The sequence below is a fragment of the Lepidochelys olivacea genome, assembly GCF_965140295.1.
Source record: "Lepidochelys olivacea isolate rLepOli2 genome assembly, chromosome: 3".
Taxonomy (NCBI): Eukaryota; Metazoa; Chordata; order Testudines; family Cheloniidae; genus Lepidochelys; species Lepidochelys olivacea.
Genome location: NC_140413.1, coordinates 72,098,910 through 72,118,508, shown reverse-complemented (window position 1 = coordinate 72,118,508; position 19,599 = coordinate 72,098,910). Strand labels below are relative to the sequence as shown.

Here is a 19,599-nt window from a genome sequence, read left to right as displayed (position 1 = left end):
TGCAACATCTACATGGAGGTTATAGTGCAGCACTTTGGTGCACAATGTTGTTGACATCACTGTAGTATGAACTGAGGGGCAGTGTGGACAAACCCCAAGTGAAGTTGAAATTCTAGGACATTTTGAAGTCTTTTGAAGACCTATATAGAAGGTGATAATTTTGTATCCCTGATTATTCTATAGGCTTAGTCCCTTAGTAAAATTCTGTATTATAAGGTGGCCTTTCTGTTGAGCTGTCCTAAGGTACTTTGCAAATTTTCAAGTTAGGAATATGTCAAGTCACTCAGCAATAAGTCAGGAGACAGCAAAGGAAATTGATTTTCAACTATTAATGGCCTATCTGGCTGTTTTGTCTTAACTACATAATCATTTATAGTGAAAATTATGATTTTTCAAATTATTTTAAGCCTAGGAATATTTTTTCTAACTTCTTTTTGCGGATCCGTTATTCCTCACCCCCCTTCCCCCAGCGCTTGTTGTGTCCATGATGGGGAAAAGCTCCCTCAAAGAAAGCAAACAGCTTTGACAGAGGGACATCTTAGAACAATAGCATTTATTTTTCAATATGAAACATGTTTTGTGTGCATTCCTTTAACTCTTGATATTCCACATACCATATCTTAACTGAAAACTGAATACTTTCAGCAACTCTTTTGCATCTGATGTCCTATGAAGAGTAACACAGGCAAGACTGGGATGCCTTCTTATCCTTCCTCCAGAAACAAATAAAGTCCTGTTAAATATTAGTGTGACATTGGCAGACCAGGTGCTAGCTCATGATAAGCTGCCATGTCTCCACTGACATATACATAACTGGAGCCAGTCTGGCTCACCTGTGTGTTAGTATTGTAAAGGTAAGTATTAGAGTTATAAGAATGCATTTAATGTTTAGACTTCATTGAATGCTTGTGAGTTGCTTCATGCATTAGCCTGGCTTGTAACATCTGTATCTCATATTGTAAGGTAATATTTGAGCATTTACTCCTGAGGGCATTTTGTGCCAAAAAATTCTGTGCACGGTATTTTAAAATTCTGCAAAATTCTGCAAATTTTATTTGTCAAATACCTGGTCTTGTTGCTTTCCTTTGCTTCCCCATCAGAAAGTCATTTTTCTGTGGTGAAACAAAGAAATCGGTGGGAGACATAAATTCTGTACATGTGCAATGGTGCAGAATTTCCCCAGAGTATACATTGTAAATCTGTGTTACTGTGTAGATCACCAGACAGGAGAGAGACATTCATTGGAGTGAAATGCTGGTCTTCAGAAGGTGTTATGTCCTGCTTGAAAAGAAAGGCCTATTGACACCAGACAGGCTATAGTGCAACATTAAAGAGGAAAAAAAGACTTTGTTTTACTCTGTCCTGCTCTCCCCACATGAAGTGAATCCTTCTCATCGGCTGAGTTTGCAGCTCAAAGCTGAATGGAAGAAGGAAATAACTCCTAACAAGGAGGAACTGTATCTTCATGCAGCTGGGACTTGGGGGAGGGGGAGCAGGCAAGGATGACTAGACATAAGCAAAAGGTCCATGGTGCTTAGCCTTGGTTAGCCCCAAAAGACATATAGAGCTTGCTTATTACAGAATCTTCTGTTACTTTTTGAAATTTAAGATTGGAACTTGTGGGCATATATGTGTGCATGCTTTAACCATGTAAATAACTCTTATTTCTTTTTCCTATGTAATAAATCTTTAGATAGGTTTATTATAGGTTTGGATACAAGCTTTGTCTTTGGTGTGAGATATAAGGTGCAATTGACCTGGGATAAGTGACTGGTCCTTTGGGATTGGGAGTAACAACACTATTCAGGTAAGGGGCCATGTATCACAAAGGTAGGCTTACCTGGGTGTCAAGACAGAATTCCCAAGGGGACTGTCTGTGACTCTGTGTTAAGGCTGGTGTAATGCCTGTGGAGTTTATACTTGATAATTGGTTGGTGAAATTGAGTATAGAACTCACAGCCAATTTGGGGTGTATGCCCCTGGTTCTTAACAGTCTAACCTGAGGTTGGTACTGATGCTCTTGAGCCACTGCAACACAGCTTGACAATTGAGTTTTTCCATTTAATGGTTAACAGAATCATTTCATATTAGTATGTTTGCTGCATGACTCTTTTAGGCCTAATCCTGCTTCCACTGAAGACATTGGCAAAATGCCCGTTGCCTTCAATGGGAATGGTATCAGGCCGTTCTCCTTGGTTCAGTTTTTCACTCTTGATAGCTCTAATGTCAGAAATAGTGTCATTTAAACAGAGTAGGAAACTGATGGTTAGTTAATCTGCAACACAGAAAGGAAAATACAAAGCAGATACAGGTGTTCCAATTGGAAAGGTGCTAAATCACCTTCTGTGAACTTCTGTCTTGTTTCACTGATGTTTCATTATTTTCTCAGAGCCAGGGATGAAATGGACGAATGAATCTTAATTGCAGTGTCCTGGTGGCTAAATATCAGACAGTTCTCTAGATGGGTGCTTGGTAATCTGACATACAGAAACGTTTTTGCTTCAGAGCTTGGTTGGGATCTAGTTATAAGTGAAAACATGTCGGCAGAGGTAAAAAACAATCTCTCATTAGAATGGGTCAATTGTTTGTGTTTTTAATGTAATCAATAACCATTAAGAAAATAGAACTACATACGATATTGCATACCTAATCAATAACCCAATAACAGATATATTTTGGTACATTGCTTTATTGAACTAAAAATGATTTCAAAGTTTTTTTTAAAAAAAAGCACCCAAATGATTGGACTTATTTGTATTGCTTTCTCTCCTGCAATTTCAAAACTTTTTGACAAGCTCAGATAGTGTGTTATAGTTAAAAAGCTGAATTTGGGATCGAGTAAACTAAATTTCAGGTGAATTTGAACTTTCTGTTGCACCATTTAACATGAACAAAATATTCATCTATTGCCAAAAGTTGCATTCTTTTTTTAATCTCTCAATTTTATATGAGAAGGGGAAATAAAGGATAACGTGTGAATTTTTTGTTTTTTAAAAAGGCCCAGAGTTCTCCTTTAGAACAGAGAATACCTATTTGTTAAATATACAATAATGCTTTCTGGAAGTCTGTGAAAATCTTGAATATACTTTTTGTAGAAGTAATGTAATAGCTTGCTGTTTCAGGAACATTGTCTTGCTATAAAACCCATTAAAGGCAATGGGAATCTTTCCATTGCTTTCCATGGGCTTTGGATCAAGCCCCGTAAAATGATGGTGGTGGTGGTTGCTATTATTTATTTTATTATAAAAGTTACATAGAATGAGCCACAGTCCTATTCACTTTACTCATGTGAGTAATCTCATTGTGGTGACAGCATTTAATGGTGGGATTATATTAATCTTACAGACAATGTAAAATAAAGTAAATGTGCAACACCAATCAATAGGAAAATACATTTTTATAAGTCTGAGGAATTGCTGTTAACAACTGGGCTACATGTTCCAGTACTCTTTGACCATCAGATATTAAATCTAAAATCAGCCTGCTGTTTTTCTTTCTAAATGTCTATACAAAGAGACAGATCTTGGAAACGTTTATTCATGTCAGTAGTCCTGTTTGAGTCAAGGACTTTATGAATATATATGGATTTGCAGAATCTGGCCAAATGAGGGCCAAATCTTGTATTCCTTCTGCATTCAAAAATACATTTACTTCAATGTATCCTCCTTCCTCAGTGTGTCTCAAGAGGAGCTTTTGACATGCCAGGATTCCACAGTGGATTCTTATGGCTGTAAAAAGTAAAAGGCAGTGATCTTCTTTAGAATTAATATCCCATTGGGAAATATCACCTGCCCTGTTATTGTAAAACATTATTTCTTTTACTGTTGTTGTTTCTGGACTGTAAATACATGTATTGATGTTAAAGAGTTAATGACAAATTTCAGAAGACTTTATTAAATAGCAATAATGTGAGATACTACTTGTGCCACTTGATTTACCTAATTTATAACCCTGTTTGATTACGACAGCATGTCTTTCATCTGTAAAGATTGTACCCAAGGGACTAGTCAACTTATTAATTCATCACTTGCCTTCTTTTATGGTTGCAGTCTCCTATTATGGCACAAAAGTAGAGAGATATACTAATCTGAAAGCTGCCAGCCAACTGGTTCCACTCTAGTTGACCTTTTGTTTGCAGGTACAATCCTGATAACTTTTCTATTGGTTTCTCTTTCTTTGAGGTTACATTATAATCTATTCTTTTGTCTTACAGTACTATGATGAGAGCAAGACAGTGTGAATTGAATTCAATGTCTGCAGTTATTGTAGCTTCTAAAGAGGAAAGGCTGCCTCAAGTTAACCTGTAGCTCTTTTTTAAAAATGCCTTTTGATTTATCTGTCACCTGATCCATTAGCAATGAATAATTTTCATGGAAGGTGCACTTTAATTACATTCCCATTTGACTTGCATTATCATGCCCTATCTAGGTAATTAATCTCGCCAAGTATCCAATTTCGGCCTTTATTGCAGGCAGGCAGACCTTCTAAATTATGTGTGCTTGAATGGGCATTGGGTCTGTTGTTAAACCAAACAGGCCATGAAACACTATTTTGGGTGCTCCAAATTTTCTTTACAATTTATCCAGTAAGATTTTTCCTTTTCTGTGGACTGCTGTAGCTCATTGCTGTGGTTGATGCTATCAAGCCTTTTAGAGTTTACAGAAGTTAAACTCTGTAGCAGATACTGACTGAAGCACAAATGATTAAAATAGCAGAATCCCAAGAGCCATGCACTCTTTGAAGTAGTAGTCAGCAGGCAGTGAAACTAGGTATAAAAAAATATTTTTTGGTCCTTGAATAATTATTGAGTTCATAGCATAGCCAAAGGTCTACTTTGTAATTGGTGCATTCAGAGGTCATATTAGTATTCCTCCTACCACTATGAGATTAGGAATTGCAGTTGTGTTTAATTTTGAGTTTCACTGCTCTGTGGGGTGAAAAATAGAGTTTTAAGAAACATTGTGCCCTGAACCAGCAGATTAATGTACATTTTTGTCAGGATGGTTATTCTAATATCTTATTAATTGCTACCTAGAAATAGTAGCTAAGGACTCAGGTGCTAGAGACCTACAGAATGTGGGAAGCTGTGGAGAAAATACAGTCTTTCAGAGTAAAAATGAATAAATAAAAGAGCACAATTAAAACCTTGTAGTTAGGTTTCTACTTTAATGGGGGAAATTCTATATCCGTCTTGTGAAAAACTTCTTAGTGCTTCTAAAACTGTTTATTTTTCCATCTTGAAAAAGAAAATTATTTGATCTGAGTTTTAATTAAAAGGAATCCAATTCTAGTTGCTCATATTTTAACTAGAGTGACCCAAGCTCCTTAGCTCATATCCAGTTCCTATCTTCCCCAGAGTTCAAGGTTTCCAGGGGGTCATAGTCATAGAGTTTAAGGCCAGAAGGCTCAAGGTTTTGGACAGTGTTTTAGAACTGCATTTGGGAAGTATCAACATTTCTGAAGTCAAAGATCAGTTCTTAGTGGCAGTTTTTAAATTAGTTGTAGCAGGCGGTTTTAATAACTTTAGCATAATCCCCTAAAAACATATAGGGAGTTTAACAGAGATGCAATGGAACTTGTAATGCTCCCCCCCCCCCCGCCCCATTAAACTTTTAGAATAAATATTCTAAATTTTGGTTTCAAGACTTTTTTTAATAGAAATCGGATTGTCTCTTCAATCAGAATAGTCTTATTTTATTTGAAAAAATCTTTTTTTTCATTTTATCAGGAGTTCCCCGTACACAGAAATCTTATTGAAAATACATTGTTTACATATAGAAAATGTAACTTCAGTATCTAAAGTCTGAAAAAAATTAACTGGATCCAATTTTGGGGGGGTGAGGGGATAAAACTGGTCTTTCGATAGTTTAACCCACATCACACCCTAGTGTCTCTAATTCTCACTGATAGAGAGAATTACATAGTTGATACAGAGAATTAAAATGTACTACTGTCCAGTTAGCTAACATTTAAACACATTTCCTACAGCTTTAGTCATTGCTTAGTGAATCACTAAAACCAAACCAGTCCACTTAACTGAACATAACAAGGAAAAACTAAAAATAGTTATAGCTTTCTCGGTGCTCTTAATTTCCCCCCCTTTAATTACCATCTCTCTTAGCAACTATGGTTAGTGACAAACTGATCATTTTAATGTTACATTTAATCTTGAGTGAACAAATTTTTGTACATGCACTCTCATTTTTCTGTATCTCCAGCATATTACTTGTTTTCAAAAGCACCGTGTATGAAGTAGGCAGACTTAGAATAAAGTCTGAGAAGGGCCCACTGACAGGTTGGGCTGTGAAAGATTTTGAACCTGTGTGTAGCATGAGGATTTTCTCGCTGTCTACTGTCTCTGCACCTCTTTGGAGTCAATCTGGTCCCTTTATTGCTGCCTCTGAAGCTAAATGGTTTTCTGATTAAAGCATTGGACTGAGATTCAACGAGATCTGTGAAAAATTAGTCAGTCCCACAGACTTTCTGTGTTACTTTGGGTAAGTCATTTAATCTCTCTGCACCGCCATTCTCCATGTGAAGAATGGGGGTAATAGAACCTTCCTACATCAAAGGGGAGTTGTAAAGAAAACTCCAGTATTGATTGTGTGGAGCTCAATACTCAGGTGTGGGGGGCCATATAAGTACTTTGAGAGACTGAAATTCTCAGTCTTCCTGCAAATTTGTTGTTTATAAAACGTAAACTAAAATTGAGCATTTGTAGTTTTTTTCCCTAAGTTGCAGCTTTTGGCCTCCCCTATTCAATAACAGGCAAATCCTGCCTTGCATATACCACTTCTCTAACCCCACCCCCACCCCCCGCCCTTGCTCTTTCCCTAAAGCCCCAGAAGGTCCTGAATGCAGCCCCTACCTGCTGCAGAGTAGAGCTCCATAGAGGTACCCTGAGTTCTAGTGTGCAGGGTTGTAGAGCAGGGTTGGGTGAATATCGCCACAATTATGTGGGGAAGTCTTAGTGATTATCAGTGTCTACTGAAGCCTGAGGACTGTGGTAGAATGCACAGAGTAGCTTAGCTACTGACTGAAGCCTGGAAAGAGGACTAGCCTACTTCCCCCTACACATGCCTCTCCCCGTCCGACCCTGAAATAACTCCTCTGCACGCAGTCCATTCTTTCATGCTCTGCACAGATAATGCGATTTAGCCCTAAGGTGGTGCTTTGTTTTTGTTTTTAAATATATTCACTTATCAAAAAATCTTGTGATTGTGACTTTTTTAAAATAGTGTACGGTTTCTGGAACTTTGTTTTTAATCATTAATCATTTTGACACCTTTTTTTTTTGGCAACCTGGTCCTTGTGATTCTTTCTGTACTGTTCTAGGTCAGTCTCCCATGGGAGAAAAGTGAGTCTTGGAATTGAGGCATTGATGTACTCCACTACTCCTTGTAGGCACTTTATTTAGGGCCCTCTTTTGTTGTGGTTAATAGTTCACCTAATGTACTAAAATAACATCAGTCACATTAAAGTGATCTTGCACGTTTCACTCCCCTGCATCCTCTCCCCCCCAGTAGGCAAATAATTTGGCTTGATGTAGAATCACTGCTGTTTATCTTTTGTATGAAAAGGCCTTAGGATGTTGTATACCATAGATGTCCCTAAAACTCAGATATCACGTCTGTCACCTTCCTGCTGATTTGCCAAGTAATTAAAAAGCTCAAGAGGTTTTTCAAGCATATGAGTATATATGATCGATAGCCTGTATCTGAGCTGGTATGAGGTGAGGCAACGTTACATCTACTGCTGTTATAAGATGAGGCAAGTTGTAAAATAGCAGCTAAAATGATTGCAGATTTTGAGCTCAATTTTATAACTTTCATTTTTGCTGTAAGTCTCATTAAAGTGAATTACAGCTTCATAAAACAGATGTGGCAAAATCAGGCTGTAAATATATAGCTGACCATTATGTTTACGAAATCATTGAGTTTTGCTTAAGAAATCATGGAACACTATATTAAAAAGGTGTGCAGTATAAAGAAAAAAATCCTAATTTTTTATTGCATACATCTTGTCCCTTGATTTTAGACAGTAAATCCAAAAATGAGGAGGGGAGGGATGAGAGTGAAAGAGAGTGTGAGGGAGCAAATGCTAAATTGCTTTGCAGTTTCAATAAGAGTATAGCTTTTCAAACCTCTTTATTCAGAGACCCTACAATAAGCACTGAGTGGACGAAGAGAAATCTGGCTTTCTCAGTATGAAGACTAAAAAGACAGTAATTAAGGCATAATGAACGTCAAGTTAATGACCTGACCATAAGCTAGCTTCTCATTGATTAGATTTTTCACTCCAAACTTTCTCAAAATTGTAGACTCTGCTTCTCTAAGATTGCAAGGAAAGGAAAATATGTAGCACTGGGTTGGATGGGAGGGGAGGGAATAATAAAAAACCTGTTCCCAAAGTCCCCATTATTTCTTTGCCACTGCAAAGGAAAATGGGCAAGAATTAATTGCAAGCATTTTGGCTAATTTGCTATCAAATGTGCACAATGTACAATGGATTACACTGTGCCTTATTCTCCCAAATGTTTATTCCAAAATATGTTAAACCCTTTAATACGAGCATCTGCTGTGTAGCCTTTTGCTCACAACAAACCTTTTACTATCACACCACCTTGGGACCCAGGAGTGGTTGTGACCAGTTCACTGGTGTATTTCTAGTCTTTGCTTTTTTCCCCCCTTCACCAAACTGCTAGTTCTCCCAGGCCTTTCTGATGGTGATCTTCTGCATAGTGTTTCTCCCACACTACAGATTATTTTTAAAGTTCCTCAACTTTATTAATAGCTTCCAAAGGCTGACCAATACATCAGTCTGATTATAAATCAAATTTGAAAGAATTCCAGTACTTGTATGACCCCACTTATGGGCAGGCCTTAAAGCTTATACAGTAGAGCTATACCCAACTATTGTATTCAGTATAGCATATGGAAGCAGTTAAAGTATATATTAAATAAAAAGTGAAATTTTCCTCCTGGTATTTGAAACAAAGGAAACAGAATTTTATCAGTGTGGTAAGTACAACAGTTTTATACCAGTTTTACAAGTCAAGTGAGAAGATGGAGCAAAAACATTATTTTTTAAGAGAGACCTCTTTATCTTCTCCTCTGCAGCACAGAAATATATTCAACTTAATGTAATGGTATGATCCATTCTTAAACTGTCAGATTTCTAAATACAAGTCATGTATCATGACAGTGCAGAACAATGTATGTGGTACCAAAGCAGTGTTGTTAGTGAAGGTGAAAATATGTAAATTCTGCCTCAGTCATTGGGGAGCTATGTTAATTTGCATTACTCTTTCAACCTTGAAACTGGTAGGGTGTGATCAGGTGATAGGGTTTTTTTAATTAAAAAAAAAACCTTCCACCAAAATATATTCAACTACACAAAAGGTTCCTTAGTCTGTTCTATTTGATAGTGTTATCAATATGATTTGTTAGTGCATATATAAGCAATTGAAGATACTAAAAATTCCAGAGAATGTTTATCTTAGTTTTTCAAGGGAATCCATTAAGGGACACATTTTCAGGTCAGCCTTAGCAGGTCTTCATTTTTGTGCTCATGATTTTGCAGGTGCATACTCTGCCAGTTAGATTATTAATTATTTGATTTACTCACTAAATTGTGGACATAAAACTGCCTACAGTTGCTTGGACCCACAAATTGCATTGAAATGCAGGCTAGAGTTTGAAAATCTAGTCGTAAGTTTTCTATGCAAAATTATAGATTAGTACATTGAGGATCAGCAAAAGTAATTGCACAGTAGAAGTACTTAAACATACAATTTTTAATTTATTTAAACTCTTGCCATATTACAGTATTAACCATTTATAGCAAATGCATTAGTAATTACAAGTCCATTTTACTAAGCCAAAGTAATTTAACGGTAAGTGTTACAGTGGATGAAATATTTAGTTTTTATGTAGGTGATTAGAAATGTGAAGCATAGACAGACAAATCTCTTGCAGCACATTTTGGAAGTAACTGGTCTGTGGTAACAGATTGTGCCTTAAACCACAGCCACTCAAACATTCTCAGCACACAAAACATCTGTTTACTGTCTGTTGTGAACATATATATTCTAGTAGAGCTCAAAAATAAAGTGTTGGTGTAAATTTAATATAGTTTAATATTTGTCGAGATTAGCAGTGATAAAAAGAACATAGAAGAGGCTGACTCTTATATGAATTTGATTAAATGTTCCACAATTTTGTGACATTAGATGTTGTTGTTGTTTTGTTGTTTGGGGCTAGTCTTTTTAAAAAGTATTGAAGGACACTTTGAGACTACGGACATAATAATGGTTTTATCATTAATCTCAATAATACTGCACCTCAGTTTGATAAATGAGACCTACTAACGCTTATGTTTTGGGGTATTTATAAAGGTAAAAATATTTCTTCTGACAAGTACAAGATTGACAACCCTGAAGAATTAAACTGTGTGTTTATATGCAGAATTAAGACAATAGGGACACCAACACAAGCTTCTCTTTGCTGTTTTCACCCGTGTGATTCCATCACGGTTTGGTGGAAACCTAAAATACTTAATCCCTGAAGCACACTCTATGCTGGGCCTGTCTGCTGAGACAAGTCAGGGTACTAGTTGTAATAGTGGTTTTGTGTACACCAGCCCAGCTGACCGTCTGTCTGTCATGCTTATATGGCTCCTGTTACAGCAGTATCTGAGCTCCTCACAATTTCTAGTGTATTTCTTCTCATAAAACCCTTGTGAGGTAGGGAAGTGCTATTATCCTCATTTAACAGATGGAGAACTGAGGCACAGTGACTAGGTGACTTGTCCAAAGTCACACAGGAAGTCTGGGGCAGAGCAGAAACTTGAACCCAGGTCCCAAGCTAGTGCTTTAACTACTAGACCAGTTGTCCCCTCATTGCATTGTCCTCATTCCATATTCCTCTCATATTTCAAAGCTCACTGGATATCCAGCAGATGGCAACAACTTTTAACCACTGCAAATTTGTGAAAAGCTCTCTTGTTACCATTCTCCAATTTCACAGATATATACTCCCTATAATACGATGGTGCTATTTTCCAGTAACTTAGAAAGATGGGGCATGTGCTGTTAGAGACCATCTATTTTAAAAGGATGAACATAGAGAAGAGAACTCTCTAGTTGAGACTGTGTAGGTTTCCTAGAGCTACATGTGAACAGGGTATTATGAAATAGAGACAAGAACGATATTGTGCACATTAAGAATGTTGAAAACTTATGTATAAACAATGTTGACAGTTTATGTTGCTGTTTTAATATGGATGTGAAAACCTATAATAGCCTAAAATATTTGTTGTTTGTATAGGGTTTACAAATTCCAATACAAATTCAGAACCAGAACAAAGATTTTTTACCAGTTTGTTTTTTATTAATGAATGTTACATTTGTTAACCTTTAAAGATTTGTAAATTCTGCATTATTGATACCAAATATACATCAGGCTCTATTCTGACTTCATTCGTTTTCCTGAGCAGATTTTTTTTACCGTATGTGGGAAGAAAAGTGCTTGGATTATATTAGAGTCAGTAAAAAGAAATATCCAGAAAACATTACTTCACATCCAGGGAAGAGTTAGATGACTTTATTTTTGAACTCTTTAAGGGTTGCATTAAACCATTTATGAGTTTATCCCTTTAATCGTATAAATCATATAAGAGAACTTTACGAACCTGAATGCTGAGTGTGTCTTATTAATGTGTTTTTAGGGTTGGCCTAACTGTGTAGTGCACAGAAACTACTTGGTGTTAGAACTTTTTGGTATAAATACCAATAGTGGTGTCCAGGTCTAATGCCTTTTAAAGGGAGCGTGTGTATACTGGGTGCTGCTAATACTTCCATATCTGATAACTGAAAAGCTGCTTTATTCAGATGCTGTACTGCTAATGGCTCAGCACTGGGTGGGGCCTTAAAGTATACTGGGACAGTCAGGTGTTAAAATGAGGAAGTTTTTAATCCCATTGTAAGAAAGTTACTAGAGCAGCAGATCATTGTTGTTCTATGGCACTGAACTCCTGGGGGAAGATCCAAAAAGCTGTGGATCTTGAAGATCCTGCCTAGCAGAATTGCCATATGATACAGAATAAAGTGTCTAGGCTAAGGGTTTAAAATTTGGCCTGTAAATTTGGGTGCATCCATTTTTGAGTGCCCCGTTATTGATACCTAGGGCCTGATTTTCATCAGTGATTAGAACTGAAGTTGTAGGTGATCAGCATCTCTGAAAATCAGGCTTTGAGGCACAGAAATTGAGGCATCCAAACTTAGAGGCCACATTTGAGAACTTGAGCTTCAGTGCCTATCCCTTACACTTTATTATCTTTATCGTTATTGTATATTATCATTCGGCAACTTAAACAGAAAAGGAGAATGGATTCCTCTTGGGTTTTTTTCCCCATGATTATGAAATCTTTGGTGATTAGTAACAGCTTGTTGCAGTTTTCAAGAATAATGTATCCTTTAACTGCCTTGTTATGTTGTCAAGATCAGCAAAATCTTAGGTTATCTGCCAAGAGGTGGCTATAACATTGTACAGCTTTTAAACCTTTTTAAATTGTTTTATTTGTTGTGTTTCTATGAATTTTTGTAACCTGCCAGTTTAATTTTCATTCTTCTGTTTTCTACCCTTATTTAGACTAAAGGCTAATGTATATGGGGTTTTGTTCTGGAATAGCTATTCCTGATCAACTCCTTGTGTGGACCCTCTGCTTCCACATTAGCTTAATCTACTTCAGAAATGGATTAAACTAATTTGGAATAAGACACTCTTATTCTGGAATAAAAGCAATTGTATAGGGAGTTATTCTGCTTTAAATTCATATCCTACCTAAATCCAAATTAACTTCTCAGTGTAGACAAGATCTTACTTAACTAACCAGCATCTATCCAATGCATATTTCAGTGTTCAGACCAATATCTGTGGTAGGCTGCAAAATATTGCTTTTGGTATAGTCAAGAGAGATGCTTTTCTGACTAAATTATGGAAAAGTTTGAATGTTGCATGGTCTGTAAATACAGCACCCTAGTTATTATCTCCCCATATCTCATACTGAATAGAATAGTTGCAGTGAGAATCGGAGTATTGAAAGAAGTTGGTGATTCAGCAGATACTACTTTATCTGTGTATCATACTGACTGAACCCATAGCCCTTCATGAGAAAAGGAATTGTGCCATTGGAGTTGCTGCCTTTAAGATGAGAGACAAAACCAAAGTCCTGTCAAATGTAGCCTTGGCATTCTTTTCAGGGTTACAGGTGTTAAGCCCAGTGTCATAAACAAATTCTAGTTTGAATAGTTATGTCTAGCATACCTGTAAATTCAATTGGATAAGCTATTAATTCCTGTCCCAAATGCTTGTGAAGTATTTCCATCTTCCATGTGCTCTTTAGCTGTTTGCACATTTCACCTGAGACCTGACTGAAGTGATCTTTCTCTGTCTCTCAATCTTTCCCCGTACACACAAAGTAATTGTGAAGACCCTTGCAAGTTCATGGAGAAGCTTTCCAGAAGCCAACTACAAGCTCGAGAAATTGAAGTTAATATTCTAGTCTTTGCACAATCTGTATCTAGGCCAGGATGTGGAACTGAAACTTCTTTATTGGTACTGATGGATGATCTCCTCCTGTCAGTGGTTAGAGGAAAGACAAAGACATCCATTCTCATCTTCCGGGACCTCTCTGCAGCATTCAGTACTGTCAACCATGAGATTCTGCTGTCTCACCTGAGAGAGGTGGCGGGGTCCAGGGAAATGTGCTAAAATGGTTTGAGTCCTACTTGGAAGGATGCATCCAGCAAGTAATACTGAGAAACTGCACCTCCACTACCAGACCCCTCACTTGTTGAATCCCACAATTTTCTCTCTGGTCCTTTTCAACATCTACAATCACCGGGTAGATGAACTGGTCGGATGTCATGGACTTAAGTGGCAGAAACATGCAGATGACATCCAGCTCTACGTATTCCTCACCACACATGACCACCCTACTCCACCAAGCCCGCACAGTGCTTAGACATGATCAACTCATGGATGAGGTACAGCTGGCTGCAGCTGAAGCCAAGCAAGTTAAAGGTGATGCTGGTGGACAGAGGAAAGAATTTGCAGTCATGGTGAAGTCTCTTTTGATTGAAGGTTCACATCCACAGTTGGTTGATTCAGTCCATGAATAATGCTTTCTGTCTTCTCCAGCTGAAGACTGTATCCCACCCTGGCAGATGTTGACCTGGCCTCTGTTATTCACAGCTTTGTCTATTCTCAGATGGACTACGCAATGCAGTGTACCTTCCCATAAAGACTGTAGTGCTTAGGAAATTCCAGCTAGTACAGAACACTGCAGCATGTCTCCTCAGCAGCATAAACAACCACAAGCACATCAGACCTGTCCTCCTGTTTCTATGCTGGCTTTCCATACACTATTGAATTAAGTTCAAGGTCTTGGCCCTAATTTCAGGGTGCTCTGTGACCTGGGCCTAAACTGCCTAAAACTGTGGACAGGCACTCAGACATTCTGGTGATGAGTGTGGTATAAGAACCTATACAGAATAGAATTGAATTTGGATATTCCTGGGTGAGAATCCTGTAGGAGTTAAGATCCTCAGCTAGTGTGAACTGGCGCAGCTCTCAAAGGCCTTCATTGAAACTATACTGAATTATAACAGATGAAGATCAAATCTATAAACCTATATTATAAAACCTGGTTGGATTAGATGGCTCATAAGCTTCTTTTCTAAAGAAGTTGCTAAACTATCTTTAGTTGTGCCAGTATTCATGAACATAAATAACACAATATTTACATTGAAATTAAATACCAAAATAATAAACATTGTGACATTCAATAATTTTTACCTAATATTAGTCTTATTGCTGTTGCAAAGATATTGGGTTCTCAGGGAAGAGTTTGAAAACCAATCTCTGTACAGTCAATTCTTCCTATAGATACTATTCCTGATATTTTTCTTCGGTTTATCTGTTACTGAAGATACATGGTTCAATTTGTGCACTTCTGCTGCGGGAGTCTGTTGGATCTTCTCTACTTGGATTAAAACTCAAAATCTGAAATTAACATCTTTAAACTAGTAAACATTACAGCAATAAGAATTTAATCCTAGTGTGTCTGACATTAACTACTTTTTTAGAAGATGCTAGAATTAATCAAGTTGATCTCGTAGGATAATATTCTAGCCCAAGGTCCATTTTCTGTCTATCACGTTATTAAATTTGTTCTAGTCTGGGCATACAAATTAGAGTTGGCTGAGTCAGATAGGATAAAATATACACAAACCTTCGAGCAGAACTCTGCTCCCGTTTTGGTGATCTAAAAAGCTCCGAGGACTTCTGTATCTGGCACTCACCAGAGGTGTGTAAATTGTAGAGCACTTTAATTGCCCTGTGTAGACCCTGCTGACACATTCTATAAAGTACCTAGTACACTCTGATGTCGTCCTGGTACCTTGTGTAGAGCATGTCACCAAGGTTTTCATGGGGCAGGGAGAGTGCAACATTTTAGAACGCACTGCAGTTTACCCCTTGTGGTGCACATTGCTGCATGTGACAAGCCCTGAGGTGTTTTGTTTTGTTTTTGGTTTTCGGGTTGGTTTTTTTTTTTTTAATCTCTGCATTCTGAAAGACTTTTCTTCTGGATTTTATACTTGGTAGGAACCAAGAAGTGAAGGAAACATTTAAAAAAATCTATCTCCTAAGAGACACACTAACGAGGTTCAGGTACATCTGAATAAGCAGCCACCCTTTTAATTGCTTATCCAAGCATCTTATCCATTATTGCATAAAGCCTATTTGTAGATAATTTCCTTATATCTTTTGGCAATATGGAGATATTGGGAAATACGACTACCTCGGAGCCCATGCAAAAAAAAACAACCCAATTTTATAAGAGAAATGTTTGTTTGGTGAGGGGAAAATCAAAATTTCCAAAATACTTAATGCAACTTAATAGCATTTTTAACAGTTATTTTCATGCCATCAGTACTTCTAGTATCTGTGGGCCTGATCTCTCTTGCACTGATTTTCAAGTATAGAATTACTCTTTCAGTAGAATGACTCTTAATTTGCAGTAGTGTAAGTCAGAGAAGCAGCCAACCCTTTATTTTTCCAGGGTTCCATCAGGATGTAATTGTGTTTTGATCCAGAATACACCTGCATCTCTGCCCTGCCGTTATACTACTTTGTCAGAGGCTCTCAACCTTTTTCTTTCTGAGCTCCCCTCCCCTGCCAACAGGCTATAAAAACTCCACAGCCCACATGTGCCACAATAACTGGTTTTCTGCGTATAAAAGCCAGAGTCAGCGTTAGAGGGTAAGAAGCAGGGCAGTTGTCTGGGGCCCCATGCCACAGGGGCCCCCATGAAGCTACATGGCTCAGGCTTCAGCCCCAGGTGGTGGGGCTCAGGGACATGGTATTCAGTTCCAAGCAGTGGGACTTTGGCTTTGTGCCCTGGTCCCCAGTGAGTCTAATGCTGGCCCTGTTGGAGATCCCCCCTGGAACCTCCTCGAGGCCCCCTAAGGGGCCCCAGACCTCTGGTTGAGAATCACTACTTTATACTACTGTATGTATTAGAAAATCACCCCATACATCCCTGGCCCTGTTTTTTTTTTTTTTCCTCAGTTACAAATGAATTTCAGTGTGGATCACTCAGTCAACCATTGTTCTCAGTTTACTCTCCATTAAAATCAGAGATCATGTCAGTTTTCAGGCAAAGTAAATTTAAGGATTTAATGTACTGGTTCCCAAGCACTGGTGTGTTTACCAAGAGAAATATTTCATCATCTTATTGTGACTATACTCTGCTTTCCTTGCCTGGTCCATTGCAATGTTGCTACCTGTCTCACATTCAGTTAGTACACTCCAACCTATGGAGGAGTTGTTCAACAATACTGAAAGAAGGACAGGAGCCACTTGATAATCAGGCCACTAATTTATTATTAGATGTCTGGGACTACCCAGCGGATAAAAGTATACAGTGCAGACAACATCACCTTCATTCAATAATGGCCCAGAGGCTGCCACCAGTCCCCCCTTTCATTTTCCATCCAGGTGCTTCAGCCAACCCATGGCTGAGACTTTACCATCATCTCGCCCGCCTCGTTAAGAGGGTTAAGGTAAGCTATAAGAAAGGGGGGTTGGCTCTCTGCTGTACCAATCATAGCAGCCCCCACCCCATTCCGTTCCTTGAAACAACACCTCCTTCTTAAGTCCTTTACCAGGCCATTTATCCAATCACTGGATGCCTTCTCTATGGAGAATCTGCACTGGACATCCTCGCCACACTTACATAATGAGTTGTGACACATAGCCTAACCCTCTTTCCTCCTCAACAGAATAGGTCCTCCCTGAAACCCACTGTGGGGAAGGCAAACAAACATACATAAATAAATAAATAAATAAATAAAGAGAACCCACTCCACCTCGGCCAATCTGGTGGAGAGGGGAAAATTCCTTCCCAGCAACCCAGCTCAATGCCCATAGCAGGTCCTAGCCAAACCTGATATTTGCCATCTCAGGGGGAGGGAGGGTGGATGCTGCTTTGCCTGCTGCATGGAGAAGGGGATTCTAATGCCCAGGCGTGCCCCTTTTAAAGCCTTCTGCACTTACATTCCCAGGGGATGAGTCAGCAGCACTACACTGACCCCCACCCACCTTTTTGCAGCAGCTTCTGACCTCCTTTCCTCCCTTCCCCCTCTCTCCCCCGCTTGACACACACACTACCCATAACTGCTACCCTTCCTCCGGAAGCCCGGACAACAGCCCCCGGCTTCAGGTGTGATGTGGTCATTTGGCCTGTTACATACCTTAATGGTGGGTTAGTGCGTGCACAGCTGAATAGAAAGTCATGGGTACTAGCTGGTACAAGTTAGGTGTTAGCTCTTGCTAACACGTGGTTAACCGACTTTGTCACTCCAAAATATTCACAACTATGGCTCTAAGGGAGCCCTCATTATTGTGGTGGGGCTTTGCTTGATTACATAACTTTCAGTATTCAAACAAACTGAAGCCAAGTTCATGGTTCTGAGCTTTCAGGAACTTGAAAACAAGAAATTAGTTTGTCAAGGGAAAAGGAAAAATGGACATTTTTATCGGTGAATTTCTTTGCACAGTAAAATATAAAGTAAAAATGCCAAAAGAATGAATACTAGGACTAGTGATTTAGACCCTAATCCTTCAAACACTTATGCACATGGTTAATATGACTACTGAGATTTGCCCTATTAAAGTCAGTGGGATTTTCATGATAATAAAGTTAAGCAAATATGTATATACAGGCTTGAGGCCTAAGAAGAGACAGCCTGAAAAAGATTTCATCAGCTCTAGAGTTCTAGATTTGCACATCCGCTCATACTTGCATCAAGCTTCTCCCCATATAGTTCCTTGAATTTTGATAGTTTAAGGCTGGCTGTTATTGCTACATAAATAGCTTGTTGCTTTTGCTAAATATATTCATCAGAAGAACAGAAAACTGAAGAGCCACCTGGAGTGAAGATTTTAATATTTCGTTGTTACAAACTAACTCCAAAACCAGTGTGTTTTTTTTTCCCTCAGCAGATTTGGTGTGAAAATGTTTAGCGTAGCAGATGGAGCTACAGCTGGTAGTGTACATGTTTATCAGGGTAGCTGGCATTTAGCTGTATCCAAAACTGATATCAAGCTAAAAGAAGCTAAAATGCAGCAGTGATTGGAAGCTTAGATGATACTTTATTTGATCAGTTAGGAGTAAAATTCTTTAATTTTCAGCACTCCGGCCTCAGAGGAATAGTTTCAATCTGGAGAAGTTTTAAATTTAAAAATAAAATAGAAAAATATATCAAATAAAATATTTAGATACTCTAACTATGTTTTAATAAGTAGCTGGGGACATTCAGATCATAACCTTAGGTACACTGAAATTGAAGGCTTAAGTGACGAATAACATGTGTCACGGTTCCTCCCCCACTCTGAACTCTAGGGTACAGATGTGGGGACCTGCATGAAAAACCTCCTAAGCTTATCTTTACCAGCTTAGGTCAAAACTTCCCCAAGGTACAAAATATTACACCTTGGACTGGCCGCTACCACCACCAAACTAATACTGGTTACTGGGGAAGAGCTGTTTGGACGCGTCCTTCCCCCCAAAATACTTCCCAAAACCTTGCACCCCACTTCCTGGACAAGGTTTGGTAAAAAGCCTCACCAATTTGCCTAGGTGACTACAGATCCAGACCCTTGGATCTTAAGAACAATCCTCCCAACACTTGCACCCACCCTTTCCTGGGAAATGTTGGATAAAAAGCCTCACCAATTTGCATAGGTGACCACAGACCCAAACCCTTGGATCTGAGAACAATGAAAAAGCATTCAGTGTTTTACAAGAAGACTTTTAATAAAAAATAGAAGTAAATAGAAATAAAGAAATCCCCCCTGTAAAATCAGGATGGTAGATATCTTACAGGGTAATTAGATTCAAAAACATAGAGAACCCCTCTAGGCAAAACCTTAAGTTACAAAAAAGATACACAGACAGAAATAGTCATTCTATTCAGCACAATTCTTTTCTCAGCCATTTAAAGAAATCATAATCTAACACATACCTAGCTAG

The 19,599-nt window shown here is 38.3% G+C and overlaps 1 protein-coding gene across 5 annotated transcripts in view; it reads left to right on the top strand.

The window, feature by feature from the left end:
- EPHA7 (EPH receptor A7) overlaps positions 1–19,599 on the top strand; it is a 171,816-nt gene that overhangs the window by 83,630 nt on the left and 68,587 nt on the right. Inside the window, exon 6 of one of the 5 annotated variants that reach the window (XM_084623869.1) lies at positions 13,481–14,713. The exons of the other annotated variants lie outside the window; for them this stretch is intronic. Within the exon in view, the coding sequence (XP_084479995.1) occupies positions 13,481–13,563 (83 nt within the window). The 3' untranslated portion in view covers positions 13,564–14,713. Of the gene's footprint in view, positions 1–13,480; positions 14,714–19,599 lie in introns of those variants that run through there. 5 annotated transcript variants of the gene reach the window in all.